The sequence below is a fragment of the Ictalurus punctatus genome, chromosome 15, assembly GCF_001660625.3.
Source record: "Ictalurus punctatus breed USDA103 chromosome 15, Coco_2.0, whole genome shotgun sequence".
NCBI classification, from domain to species: Eukaryota; Metazoa; Chordata; class Actinopteri; order Siluriformes; family Ictaluridae; genus Ictalurus; species Ictalurus punctatus.
Genome location: NC_030430.2, coordinates 566,102 through 581,896, shown reverse-complemented (window position 1 = coordinate 581,896; position 15,795 = coordinate 566,102). Strand labels below are relative to the sequence as shown.

The 15,795-nt window shown below is 38.8% G+C and overlaps 1 protein-coding gene across 1 annotated transcript in view; it reads right to left on the bottom strand.

The window, feature by feature from the left end:
- Positions 1-15,795, bottom strand: part of itga5 (integrin, alpha 5 (fibronectin receptor, alpha polypeptide)) — a 70,416-nt gene that overhangs the window by 52,227 nt on the left and 2,394 nt on the right. Inside the window, exon 2 of the mRNA XM_017486560.3 lies at positions 66-199. Coding sequence (XP_017342049.1) covers positions 66-199 — 134 coding nt within the window. The remainder of the gene's footprint in view (positions 1-65; positions 200-15,795) is intronic.

The following is a 15,795-nucleotide window of genomic DNA, read 5'->3' as shown; positions in this document are numbered from 1 at the left end:
AAGATTCACACAATTATACATCTATTAGAAATTTCTAAAGAAATGTGGAGGTATGTGAGCCTTACCCTGCCGGTCAAACTCTATGCTGTGGCACTCAAACAGGTTACGGCCCCATGGGCAGTAGAACACAGAGCCTCCAACTTTGATGTCCGGCTGGCTGGTGTTGGCTTTTGGTGCTCCAACTATGATACTTGCATCTCTGAAAAAGAATTAAGAAGCTTAATTTAATTGGTAATAAAACAATAAGAAGAAGATATTTGACGATATCAGACGTGTCTTCAACTTTTACATTTACTAAGTACAACAAGGAGAAAGAAAAGAAAGAAAAGAAAAAAAAAAAAAAAAAGAGTAAATATTTTCTAGTATTCTGGAAAATGTACAGTTACTAATGTACTTTATAGACTGCACAACATAGCATGTGCAAGTGCTGTTAAATTAGCTGGCATTACACAACAGCTTTTCTCTAGAAAATATACATATGAATATGTACACACAAACACACCTACTCTTGAATGAATACTAAGAATAATAAGAGTGCTCTTTATCCATCACATTTGTAAACGTATGTGTTATTGCTAAGGCTTTTGACACTTTCATGTATTAGTAAAATAATGAAAAGCCTAAAAGATCCTTATTTATCAGTGTTACCTAGAGCTAATTATATTACATAGAATGTATTCAATTCAATTTTATTTGTATAGCGCTTTTTACAATAGACATTGTCTCAAAGCAGCTTTACAGAAATATCAACACGGTATACAGATATGAAAAGATGCGAATTTATCCCAACTGAGCAAGCCACAGAGTGGCGACGGTGGCGAGGAAAAACTCCCTAAGATGTTTTAAGAGGAAGAAACCTTGAGAGGAACCCGACTCAGAAGGGAACCCGTCCTCATCTGGGTAACAACAGATAGTGTGAAAAAGTTTATTATGGATTTATATGAAGTCTGTTTGGCCTTAGAAGCAGCCGTAGTCTAAGCAGTCTGGAATTAGAGAAGATTTGAGCTCCATCCAGAGGCAGAAAGGATCTGGATCTCTAGTATCTCCATAAATTCGGGTGGGGCTCGGCAGAAGGGGAGAGGGAGAGAAAAGATTATTAGGACTGTGAATTAGCGTAATAGAAAGTCTAGTCAGGGTAGGCGTGAGTAAACAAATACGTTTTCAGCCTAGACTTAAACACTGAGACTGTGTCTGAGTCCCGAACACTAATAGGAAGACTGTTCCATAACTGTGGGGCTCTATAAGAGAAAGCTCTTCCCCCTGCTGTAGCCTTCACTATTCGAGGTACCGTCAAATAGCCTGCATCTTTTGATCTAAGTAGGCGTGGCAGATCATAGAAAACCAAAAGGTCGCTTAGATATTGTGGCGCGAGACTGTTTAGTGCTTTATAGGTTAATAAAAGTATTTTATAGTTAATGCGAGATTCCACTGGGAGCCAGTGCAGTATTGATAATATCGGTGTGATATGGTCGTATCTTCTAGTTCTACGTAGGACTCTAGCAGCTGCATTCTGGACTAACTGGAGTTTGTTTATATTCCTACTGGAACATCCAGACAGTAAGGCATTACAGTAATCTAATCTAGAGGTAACGAATGCATGAACTAATATTTCTGCATCATGTAGTGACATTATATTTCTTATCTTAGAAATATTTCTGAGATGAAAGAAGGCTATCCTAGTAATATTATCTACATGAGCATCAAATGGAGTTGGAGCTGGAGTCAATAATCACTCCAAGGTCTTTAACTGCTGTACATGATGAAACAGAAAGACCATCCAGAGTAACCATGTGATCAGAAAGATTACTTCTAGCTACATGTGATCCTAAGGTTGAATGTATTACATTCAACCTTAAACCAATTCTACCGACAAATTCATCTTTGGCATATCTCTATGACCAATCATATCTAATCAGAATGTAGGGCTAACACTGACTAAAGATTTTCTTAGACTAGTAGTCATTCATAAAGGCCATTAGTTGACTAATCAAACATTTAACACATTAATTTAATTACAGTGTTGGCTGCGAAGTTGATAGTGTGGAGACATCTCCGCAGTATAGCGGATGAGCCTAGAGAGAAACGCACGTTAAGTTAAACGTTCACCACTTCCTGTGGAATTTTTTTTTTCCTGGAACTAACTGACCAATGAACATTTAGTCGACTAAGCCTCTTCTAGTCGACTAACGGTTAGTTGATTATTAGGGGGCATCCCTGTCAGTATGCATGTTAATTGGATCGTAATTTTACCAACCTAAAATGACCATGCTTGATTCACAGTTAAGTAGATCAAGGAATATAAATGGTAACAATACAAAAAAGTTTTTTTTTTTTTTTTTTAATAACAACTGTACACAAGAAGCTAATGTAATTAATGTAGATAAAGTTCAATACAGGAAATGCATCTGTGTGTACCGATTTAAAAAAAAAAAAAAAAAAAAAAAAAAAAAAAAAACACCCACACACAATTTCTACAAGACAAAGGTAATGGTGGTAGCTAAAATGCACTTTTAAGAGAGAAAGCTACAAAATGAGGAAACCTGCATGCCATGCCTTGAAACTTGAAAGTCTTTTCTGCAAAAGATCATGGGTAGTTAGAGAACAGAAGTCCTCACAGTCTGCAAGCTTACTCTTGTTTTTAAACATCATTAAGTCCAGTCCATTTAGGCATGGGAAAGGGGTCTGGAGTACTGTGGGCTTCAGGGGGGATGGGGTAAGCCTACAGGAAGAGAACACCCTTTCCTGCCCTCTGGGCTGGTCTCAGTGAGGCGTAACTGGGGTAACCTCAAAAACCTTATACTGACCAAGTAATATAGCAACAGATCTCAATGGAGGTTTTATGAAAGAAAAACAGGTTACATGAGAGATAGAAAGATGGAAAGAGAGAGAGAGAGAGAGAGAGAGAGAGAGAGAGAGAGAGAGAGAGAGAGAGAGAGAGAGAGAGAGAGAGAAAGAAAGAAAGTAAGAAAAAAGGTAAGCAAGTCATGAAAAAGAGAATCTAGTGTCCAGGGGTTTAAAACTACTACAGAGGATGGTCTGCATGGTTAGACACAAAGTTGTGGAAAAAAGACAGACAGAACACTACTTTTATTTTCCTAAAGTGGGGAACAAAACACTGCTTTCTTCCGGCTAGGGGATGAAACATCCCAGAGGTACCTAATCTCTAGAAACTCTGGATAATTGTCATTTGGAGAAGAAATTAACTAAATCTAACCAGTCATATCTTTTTGACTAAAGAAATTGTTTGCCTCATACACCGAAATATATACTCACTGGCCACTTTATTAGGAATATCTGTACCTCTGCTCATTCATGCAATTCCCCAATCAGCCAATAACATGGTACAATGAAGTTAAATGCAAAAAAAACACCTAAATAAATATAATCATGTGGATATAAGTCCTTCAGTAGACAATAGAATGGAGAACAATGATCTTGGTGACCGTGGCATGGTTGTTAGAAAGAAAAAGAAAAAATCCACTTAGCAGTCCTGTGGGTGGAAACGCCTTGCCGATGAGGAGAATGGCCAGCCTACTTCAAGCTGACAGGAAGTCTATGGTAGAGCTGCAACAACTAATCATCAATTATGAAAATCGTTGTCTGCGAATCTCATTATGGATTCGTCGGTCTGCATGCGGCACATTTACTCATTATGCTACTTCTGTTCCGAAAACACGCATCAGAGAGTAAATACTAAAGTTGTGTCCCAAATGACGTAGTATACACTTACACTATGCACTGTGTACTCTACCGTCTAGTGTGTGAATTTTAGAAAGGTAAAATCGTCTGTTTATCATCTGAAGTATGAGCTGTTTCCCAGTCAGTGGCACATGACGTCATACACATACGTAACTTGGCTTACTAGTTTATGGTAAGCCAAATAAACACTGTTGACAACCGTGTTCAGCAAAAAGCATCTCAGAATGCACAACCTTGTGGAAGACATTATCAGGTTCAACGCCCATCAGCCAAGAACAGGAATCCGAGACTACACTGAGCACTGGTTCACCGAAACTGAACTGTTGATGGTTGGAAAGTATGTCACCTGGTCTAACGAATCTCAATTTCTGCTGCAAAATGCAACTAGTACGGATAGCATTTCAAAATCTCAACACACACCCCTGGTGTGCATGATTTTTTATATTGCAGGTATGGTTGCACCGGTATGAGATTTTCATGGTATGATAATCTTAGAAAATAACCATGGTTTCACAGTATACGCCATCATCATCATCATCATCATCATCATCAATAAAAATGACTCTTATAGGAATTAAAACAGAAGGCGTTTTTTTTTTTTTGGTTGAACAAATGCATTTTTATAATTGAAACTTGAAATATTTTTTTTATTTCTCCCTTTCAAAAATAAATACAATAAATAAGTAATCTCCCATTAGGACAAAAGAAATTAGGAGGAAAAAAAAGGAGCAAGACCTGCTGTGGATTTGTGTGGAACAATTTTCGTTGGTAAAAAACAAAAACAGACAATACTGAGTGTTAGCATAGCGTGTAAAATTAACTACTAAATGAAATATAACATCAGCTGTGTGAGCTTTTAAAATGATGTCCTATGATTATGAACGTATACTGTAGGTGCGTCACAGTCAGACTTCTACTGTCTGTACCATTAACGCGCACACACACACACACACACACACACACACACACACACACACACACACACACACACACACAGAGATTGGGGTGAGTAACCATGTTTCCTCCACATATTTGTGTATGAATTTTGGGATATCGCATTTAAAAAAAAAATAAATAAATAAATAAATAAATAAAAAAAAAATGCTGGATGGAAATGCCAGATGTAAATAAAATCTCCAAAATGCGCATAAAAACATATGTGCTTAGTTGACGTTTATAATTTCTTTACTCGACAAGAGGAGATGCACATAAACTTTGGAAACACATTTACAGAATAAACAGGTGTGTTCGATTGGCACCCTGTCCAGGGTGTACCCCGCCTTGCACCCCATGATCCCTGGGATAAGCTCCTGGTTTCCCTGCGACCCTGGAAAGGATAAGCGGTATAGAAGATGGATGGATAGGTGTGCTCGACTTCGGCTGTGGCTGGATGTAACCGATCGGCGAGAGTTGCTGCTTGCAGTCGGGGGAGGAGTTGAAAACAGAGCAGTCAAGTCGGACACTTTCTGCTTCCCGTAACGACGCCCACGCGGTGTTTACTTTCTTTATCACAGATGAAGTGGATTAAAGATGTAATATTTCCCAGATAAACAGACGTCTGAATTTTACGTGTAGCAACCCGAAACACTTTTCACTGAATAGGTTAAGTTAATACAGTGCCTGTACGTACAAGAAGAAAGTTCAACATAAGCCTGAATTTTTTTAAAAACCAATAAAGTGGGGACTTTTTCATTTTGATAAACATGACCCAATATAATATTAAACAAAAAGTTTTTACTGTTATAAAAATACGGATTTGTGAGCCTTAGTGGAACTGAAGGGGTCAGAATAAACATGAAAACCATGTCTTGGTCATCGATGAGTCTGGCTAATCATGAAATAGCGGTGATCAGGGCTCGTGCAGCCGCTCTGGAGAAGCGGTGCTGGCTGAGGGAGCCGGCTGCTCTCGTATCGCCATCGCGGTACTTTGATGCTATTCGCCACAGTGACGAGGCGTTGGCACAGTCTCAAGTTGAACAAAAATTCTAACCAGCATGCACTGCTTCAAGGTCAGCCACATGAAGTCAAACACACCTAATTTCTCAATGCGCCTCAACAAATCATGTGATTGGATAATTGGCTGATGTCATTGGACAGTCAGTCAATGCATGAGCCCCACTTATACAGTGCAATGGCAATGCGTTTTTCTGTTGAACTGGGGTGCGCTGGGACTCATAACTGAACTAACCAATCCCGTTGCATAGCATCTGAAATGTTTTTGTCATAACTAAATTTTTAGCTAAAGTCCATCATCGAAATTATTTGGTATAATAACCTCCCAGAACTGTCTCACACGATTCCCTACCCAAATATCAAGCATCCGCCTCCGATCGCAAGATAACATGAGGTTTGTGATAGCATTTCGTCTGTGTGCTCTGAAGCGCAAGTTATTTATTGTATTGGAACAAAGAGCCACAGTGGCTTCACCAGTTTCAACAACTTCCATTTGTATTGATACATTGAGCCAGTTTCACCCGAAGTGACTATTTTGTTCTCTTGAACACATGAAACGGTGCTTTATTCCCAAATTCCAATTTTCCGAGATTCCAAACTGGAACAGCTTGGATGGAAACATGGCTGGTGTGTGTGTTTGTAAGTCAGAGGTTACCGAACAGACAGACGACGCAGATGTAGCTGGGAACTGGGATATGAGAAATTATTTCGATGGTGCATTTTATGATTGAGGTTTAAATATTCACTTTTTTTTCCTTAAGGGATTAAAGTTATTAACGGAACGTATCCCTTGATCTGTTTTACTGTTTTAACAAACTCGATATCCATTCCCGAGGACAACCCACCCTTTTGTTTTTGGGATCTCCAAATGAATTCCATGTTGCCGATTTTATTTTCTTTTTCGGTGGGGGATGGAGATTGGTGATACCAGCCTTGCTTCTTTCTGACATTTTCACCACTCTGTGTGTGTGTGTGTGTGTGTGTGTGTGTGTGTGTGTGTGTGTGTGTGTGTATGTACATGGTATGATAACCATAAATTTTCAGACTTTGAAACTGGCAACCCTAATCTCCACACAGTCTGTCATGCATTATTCCTCACTTATCAAATTCAAACGGAAATTCCAAAAATGTATTTACAAAATGCCTGGACAAATACCATGTATTTTATTGTCTAAATAATGTCAAATTATAACTGAATAATGGTCTGGGGAAAACAACAAAATACAAAAAGCTTTCAAATATACAAAGGTGAAAAAATCCTGGAAAATATGCTACAAAGTTGCCAGAGGAAAGCTGATAACTGTATAAAGAACACCCATCTATACTTCTGTAGATGCAATTGCAGCAAAACTTCTTATATTTCGTGTTACTTGCATACTTCCATGCCCATCAATCATACCAGAATTATACTAATTTAATGATATTACACAGTGGAATTTATGTCCACACTATTTTTCCTTAGCTGTTCAGTATAAGGTACTGATCTTGATTTTAAATAAAGAAAAATACAGATGTTTGCCTCAAGTTTTATTATTTGGCTTACTCATAAATATTCATTCTGAAACAGACCCCTGGCTACCATTGCACACTGATGTCCCTCTACATGTAGCAGGCATAATAATGTATATGGAAAATTGTAGAAACAGAGGCTCTCTGGACAATGAAAGCACTTTTAAAGAAACAAAAACAGGAAATGCAACAAAAGTAGTTGTTGTGTGTTGCATCTCTCTCTCTCTCTCTCTCTCTCTCCCTCCCTCCCTCCCTCACACACACACACACACACACACACACACACACACACACACACACACGTTGATAGTAATCTCAAAGAAGTGCAAATAAGCACCAATTAGCATGTAATGGCTTTTTATCAGCTTGAGAATCAGCTTTAAGAATTAGCCTAAACTGCATTCTCTACCAGTTAAACTTAAACACCAGGCTAATGTTAGCATAGCAATAACAGCTTGATTGTTTAGGGTCAAGGAATGCCAGTCCTTTTAGAGCAAAAAAATGCTTCACAGAAGTTGCTAAAAAAACACAATAACATACAAATGGATTTGTTTGCATGGCTGAACCAATGACTGTTGATTTAAGTTGCTTTATATTTAGAGTACAGCTTTGTGTAAGCATTGTAGCTATAAGGTATAGTAAATACAGAAAGGTAACGGCTTAATATATTAAAATAATGACTTCTAAATACTTTGGCAGCCTACTTAAGTGGTCCACTCTTCCATCCATCCATCCTCTACCACTTTATCCTTTTTCAGGGTCACGGGGGAACCTGGAGTCTATCCCAGGGTGCATGGGGCACAAGGCGGGGTACACCCTGGACAGGGTGCCAATCCATCACAGGGCACAATCACATACACACTCACACACCCATTCATACACTACAGACACTTTGGACATGCCAATCAGACTACCATGCATGTCTTTGGACTGGGGGAGGAAACCGGAGTACCCGGAGGAAACCCCCGCAGCACGGGGAGAACATGCAAACTCCGTGGTCCACTCGTCCAGGACTTAATCACAACAGTAATCACTATCATAACCAACTTTTAAACTTTGACTGCAGACCATTTTGGAGTGCCAATCAGAGATTATGCTCATCTCTGTTTAGATAAGTTTAAAAAAATTATAAAAATGTGTCGGGAAATGTTTAAAAAAAAAATAATAATAATTCAAATAATTTTTTTTTTTTTTTTTTTTTTTTTTTTTTTTTAAAAACACATGGGTGTGATTTGGCTAGGTGTCCACAAACTTTTAACCATATAGTATAAATTAGACACTTGTTGAATAATGTTGAGACTAGTGTCAAAAATATAGATTTTTTTCAATAAACAACGATTCTGAATATTTTAAACGGTTTCGATATTCATGTTCCGCAGCATCGATACACTGATACCAGCTGTGCTTTCTTGCTCTCTCTCATCTCCGTCAACAACGCCCACATAGCCCCGCCTCCTCTCACTCACAGTGCTGTCTTCTCGTCACTCGTCTCATTCACGCTGGGTGAATGGGTGAATGCAGTTTTGTTATGTTGTTAGTAAGATGGCAAATTGAAAGACACTCATTTTTACTTGAAAATACATATGATTGCACTGTTTTTTAGTTGCACATTTGCCTTTTGAATGTGTGACGATCTCGTTTCAACAAAACGTTGTGCCAATTTTTCCCTCTGCTATCAATAATGGGGATCAAATATTTATATTGTTCAAGGTATTATATTCAAGTTAGAAATTCCAGTATCGTGACAACACTAGTTGAAAAACATGAACAATTCGACGACAAGTGAGGAAAACACCACCAGCGCTTCTGCAGAAAACAAACGTCTCAACACCAGTCACCCGAACACAAGCAGAACGCTTTAAAAACTGCCACCAGCAAGAGTCAGGCGGAAAAGTGTTTATAGCTAAAACACTAAACATCCACATGTGTGGCTTTGCTAATAAGACCAAAATGAAATGATAGTGTGGTATTGCCATATTAAAAGCTGGGTAAAAAGTTGCTGACATGACACTAGCATTCCTTTTTAAAGACTGGGAAGAAAACCCAGTGCCAAATGGTTCTTACCCCCAAATGAACCAGCCAGAAACACTCCCCAACCCATACCCAATCACCATCTGCCCAGGTGTGAACCTTATGTCACTTGAGCACTTTTCACATAAACTACTCAAAACCTGCTGTCAAAAAGCAGTCACTATATAATGTTTAGAAAAGGTTACCAGCCTAAACGATAGCGTTATGATGATTTGAACGTAATTTGACTTCTGAGCCTGTAGCCATTTCTTGCTATCATTTAGGCAGTCGTCTCTCAGTCATTCCTGAAATGTACACAAACAGGCTTCTTATGGCACGACTATGAATTTTTAACTAAACATTTTGGTCATATGCTTTAAAAATCACAATAATTAATAATTAACGATGTATATGATACAAGTCTATGAAATGGAGAAGAAGAAAAAAAGACAGCAAATTCTGATTTGTTATATATTATCTAACACCAAACAGATATTGTTGAGGTCATAGCATCCTAAGAAAATGATCTCATCTGCAGCTAATTATGGAATGGGCAGCACTGTGGCAAAGCACTGTTACCAACTCCAGAGTCCCCAGTTCAGGTCTGAGTTTCACATGTTTCTGGGCAGCAGCATAGAGCAAACGGGGTTCAGGTCCACTGAGCAGACAGGGATTAAAAAGTGGCCAAAGAATCCTCTGATTTTTTGCTGAATCTCTACTGTAATTGCCTGGCTGGAGTCTGAATAAAGCATTGGGTAATATTAAGGTGCACTGCCATCTTATTGTACTTTTTGGATTCAGAAACCACACTTAAATGACTGTATGGATGACTTGGGATGTGTCTTCTGCCTTATTTTAAATATCCATAAGAGTTAACGAAAGGAAATTTAATTCACTAGAGGGGGGAAATTAAGTGAGTTTCACAGTTTTCATGTTCCTCTTCATTCATCCTCACTGGCTAAGTAAATTGCCCTTAGGTGTGAATGTGTGCATGCATGGTACCCTGCAAGGGACTGGGATCTCTTTCAAGCTGTAACCCCTACTAATGCCCAGAGTTTCCAGGACAGGGATTCACCATGACCAGGACAAAGCAGTTACCAGCTTGGCTCCATTAGCTATGGTTCCATGTTACTTACTGTATAACAGTATGAGCTCTCACACAGAACATTACATTTTATATATTTTAATTCATTGGCAGAAATATCTCTACTGACCATCTGATTATTATAAACATGCATTACCGCTGTGATCACATAACGTCTGTTAATCCAATGAGATGTTTTACTTCTAAATTTGTTAGATACAACATTCACAAGGTTTAAATTTTAACTGGCACCACAGCCCACTCTGCTACAGCAGGGCTACAGGCTGAAATACTCAGCTGACATTCTGATATTCAATAAAGCTTTTCCATTCAGTATTTACGTTCATTATTTCTCTATATTATGTCCATCGAGCACAAGCATGAGTACCTCGACAGACATTTAATTCCGGCGGGAAATGATACTTAACTATGCCGCATAACGAAAGCTTAATTTTCCCCCTCTAGTGAATACATTTCCCTTCGTTAACTCTTATGGATATTTAAAATAAGGCAGAAGACACATCCCAAGTCATTCATCCAGTTATTTAAGTGTGGATCCTGAATTCTGAATCCCAAAAGTACAATAAGATGGCAGTGCATCTCAATATCAACCAATGCTTTATTCAGACACCAGCCATGCAATTACAATAGATTCAGCTAAAAAAAAAAAAAAAATCAGATGCTGCTCTAGCCACTTTTTAAGCCCTGTCTGAATGGCCTACAGGAACCCCATTTGCTATCCCGAGCAGCTACGCTGCTGTCCAGAAATCACTGGCCAAAAGATGATGAAAGCAGTTACTACTGGGAAACTGGCACTGGAGAACTGGATAGCTTGCTTAAACAGCTGGCTTTGTTTCCACTGTGAAAAGATATAGATATAGAGATATATATACACACACACACACACATACAGTTAGGGCTGGGCGCTACAGCTACAAAATGCATCACGATATAATGTTTCATATCATTCAGTATCGATAATTATTGATTTTTTGTTTTTTTTTAAAACAAAAGACCACTAGAAAAAAAAAAGTTTGAATTTAACAACTGTATTTTAATTTACCCATTTTACTAAAGGGTCATGGGTCACCTCATTCAGCTCAAGTCTTCCTCTCAATGTTTTGGAAAAATGCAATTTAAATGGGTGTTGATGGCTGTGTGGAGAAGGGAGGGGGAAGGAAAAGGCATGGGAGGAAGAGGGGGCGAACCTTCAGAACACTCCCAATAAAGATGGATTGTGACAAAGTTTGCAGTGCCAGCAGTATACAGAGCTTTGATGAGGTAGAGGTCTTCTCTCCTCCTGAATCCACAGGGCTGAATGAAGTCCTCTGCCCTGTCTATTTGAACCACTGGCGTGACTATGGAGGAAAACAAAAAACCGGAGGCAGCGCGGATGGAAGAAGTGTCGGAATGGTAGATAGCCAATACGCTCGTGCTTTTCACGAATAAAAAGGCGAAGGCTCTTCCCTTCTACATGGACTCTTGTTGCATAGTTTTGCAATCAACGGCCCGTCGGTCCCCATTGAGCTTTAATCAGTTTAATTAGCTCAAAAGGCTGTCATGGTTAAAATGAGACACGTACCTCATTTGAAGGGATGGAAAAGTCCTCGGGACCTAGTACCACATCATTATGTAGACGCAAACTGCTTTCATGAGCAAGTCTGAAGTCCACCTTTCCCCAATTCTCTCTCCCGAGAAAACACACACGAACTCTTACACCACAGAAACAAACTCATTTGAATGCCTCACTCATCTACTACATATGTAGGAGAGCACCACGTGCCGTCATGAATAATTAAGAGACAGCATCTTCTCATAGGGTAAGAACACGCAGTCTCATGAATAATTATGAGACACCGACACGTCCTCGATGTACTGTAGTACATTGCCACGTCACTGCCTGAGACATGTGACAAGATTTTAAACCCGGAAGATGAAAATAGCGGGGAAAAGTTTCAAATTAACCAGCTTTCTACTGCAATTATAATTAACGGATGCTAAGATTGTCTTTTATGATGTGTGACACGAACACCTCTGTTAAAATCTCAGAAAATATAGTTTAGTGTTTCATGACGCTTTAAGGCAAACAACAAATAATTTTAGCAGTCAAAAACAAAACAGAATTTAAACAAATATCTTCTCTTCTATCTTATATGAAGATTAAATGAATAAGTGTTAAAGAAACTCTTGAACTTAATAAATAAAATGTTACAAAATGTGTGCAATGTAAAAGGCTAACTTTAAGGGAGATCATCGCTGCATTATAACGCAGAATGTGACTCCTGGTGCTCTGGTTTGTGCTCAGCCTGTTAGCACAGTTAGCCTAGCCTCATATAAAACTTCCACTTTAACCCTTACTTCCGGATAACACTGTGCTGAGGTCTGCATCTGACGACTCAAGCTCCTACTCTGAGGACACTCGCTGTCCTCCCCAGAGCCAACATTTTAAACAGAAAACACAAAATGTCACATTTCTTCCTCGCCCGCTGTTAAGAGTCTCACACGTGTGGAGCGCTGCACGTGTGCACTACAAGTCTCTCGCAGCTTGTTACTCCGTACTAGGCGGGACGTTTTTTTTTTTGCAAAGCTCTCTCTCTCTCTCACACTCACACACACACACACACACACACACACAAAAAGGTGTTCTGATGTTGGTCAGACGAAAAGAAACCAGAAAAACTGCCACACTGGCGAGCTGTGACATAACGAACCCCACAGATACGCAACTTGTTATTGGCTGTTTACTTGTCACACGTAGCACACTCCTTTATCAAGGCAGTGATAAAGGCTGTTTATGATCCAGGGACGGCGCATGCTTCAGGGTTGTTCATGCAAACAAACTTCATGTCTGTTTACATTTTATCGAGCGTTATACCGAGCATTTTTTCTATCGTTACCGATAAAGGTGTACCGTCTGTAAATACCGATACCGTTTTATCGCCCAGCCCTATATACAGTCATGGATTACTGCAGAACAGAAGAAAATGACATTATAGCTAAAGGGATTCCTGAAACCATGACCAGGTTAAGCACGTTCAGGTTCCAATATAGGGTATGAAAAAATGCTTTTAAAATAATTAAAACATTACAACTATCCCACTTTAACCTTGTCGGAACAATTTATATCACATACTACACTGTGGAGCCGTTTCTGTTGATCTGAAACATGTCACTTTCAGAATTTAATGCAAATCACAAAAGCATTTCCTGCCAAAGGATATATGCACCTCAGCACGACACCTACAAATCGAGATTTCAGTGCCGTGTGAAGCTTAATTACGATGCTTTTTTCATTTGATCAGTGTACCTCAGGTCACCTATTAATCATCAAAACAAATAAGTGATTAGGTAGAAACATGATGTCAAAAATCCCAGGCACATTCCTGAGGAGCAAAGTAGGAGGCAAGGTTACACAGAAAATGTTTGTTTCCTTAGAATGTCGTTTACAACCAATTTAACTCTGTTCAAATGAAAACCAATCATTGTTTTTTCCAATAAATGGGTTTAAAAAAAAAAAAAAAAAAAACGTATTCCAAACAAACATGTATCTAAGTGTGCTTCAGATCAACTGAGCACCAGACAAGGTTTGTGCCCAAGAATATGACTGAGCACTGTACAAGGCCAATTTGACCTGCTGTGACTCAGCACATGTGTCTTTTACCACAAGAGAGTGTACACTCATAAGGACAGGGGTCCATTATTCAAACCTGCTGTTCCAGACAGTGAAACAGTCTCTCAATAGTACAGGGAAACCTACTCTCTATTGCTTCAGCCCCTGAACAATCTTATCCCTATTAACCCTTAAAACAACAAATTCTTGTGTTTTCACAAAACTTCCCTTCAGAGTATAGCCAGCTTCCAACTGGACACAGGATGCTAATGTACAACCGTGCACAAAAAAAATATCACAAGGAAAATTTGAGCTTCCTAAAACTGGTAACACTTAGACACTAAAACGCTAAGAGCTTGGCAGCCCATACACCCTTATCCAAAAGGATCTTCAATTTCAGAAAATAAACAGCTTAATACACACATGAACAATAATATTAAACAGAATATAGAAAATCAAACCTGGGGAAGACTAGGAGAAGAGGATAGACACAAACAAAAGGGACGCATCTCTGTATAGTGAGGACAAATTGACCATAAACCCTGAAGAAATATTGATTCCTCATTTAATCTAGGAGTGTGACAATGACCAGATTACAGAATGTATCATGGGTCAGGGCCAAATCATCCACGATGAAATACGCACATGTGACGTTCACATTTAACGAAGTCAACCCCTCCAGGATTTCACAATTTTTCAAAATGACCTCTGCAGATTTGGGCCAAGACACATCACGTGATATCATCGCAACGTGGATTTAGCCAACGCCCTCTTTGATTCACATGCAATACACGAGTACAGCTAAAAGGTCTCATTTTCCAACATCACTGCAAAAGCCCGTGCAGAACAAATTTGCCAATTCAAATAATTTTCCACAAAAAAAGAACAAATAACTGCATGCAATGTTTTTTTGGGTTTTTTTTTTTTAAAATCAAGACCGCAATTATCACAAAAAAAAACAAACCTGAAATCCTGTTTCGACTGACGAGTACATTAGCAGGACAATACACCCCTCCTAAATTAATGATAAATAGGGAGAAAGTGGAAAGGAATGCATGGTTACAAATGAAAAAATCATTTCATTAGGCATGATCCAAATGGTCTTGATTCAAGCTACAAAAGAGCACTTGTTATTTAAATGTAAAAGATATAATAAAGACTCTCAGCACTTTCCATCTCTGCGCCTTCTGATACAATGCCCATTTTGTAAGTTGCTACTGCCAAACAAATGGGCTTCTTCTAAAGGAATAAATGTAAATGAAAAATATTTCAATTGCAAAATATTCTTTTGCCACCCCCAGTGAGAATTTAATACGATGTTTAGACCCTGATCTCTGACCTACTCCTGCTAAAGAGCTCTCCCTCCTTATCTACATGCTATGTAGACAGAGTGGAATGTGCTACTCCTACACATAATGAATGACTTTTCCCTAATCCTTTAACTAGGGATACGAATTTGTACTCAGAATCCAGTGTTTTTTTCTAAACAAGCCAATATTTCTTCCTTAAAGCATAGATATTTGACAACACAGACAGCTAAACATGTTTAGCTCTAGAGAATAAGCAGATACACTGCAATTCAGTATACTCTTCAGAAACATAAGAACCCTCACATACAGGCTCTGCTATGACAAAAGAGTCGAAATGTGCAGTTTGCAAAGTTTACAAATGTGTGAACCCCGCCCTCAAGCGGTCTTCTTAAGCGGTCACCACACTGCTTAATTAAAAATTAGTTAGGTAGCATCATACAGCTAAAATGGAGTATTGTATGGAGTACCTTTGTATCACAAAGGAGTATCTTTGGAGTATCTTTGTATGCAAGGAGTGTTGTGAGAGTGCAATAGAAAGTACTAGGAAATTCTAGAGCTGATTCTGCATGGCAGAGGTTTCAAACAGCTGGCTAAGGGATAATTGGAACAATTCCAACTTT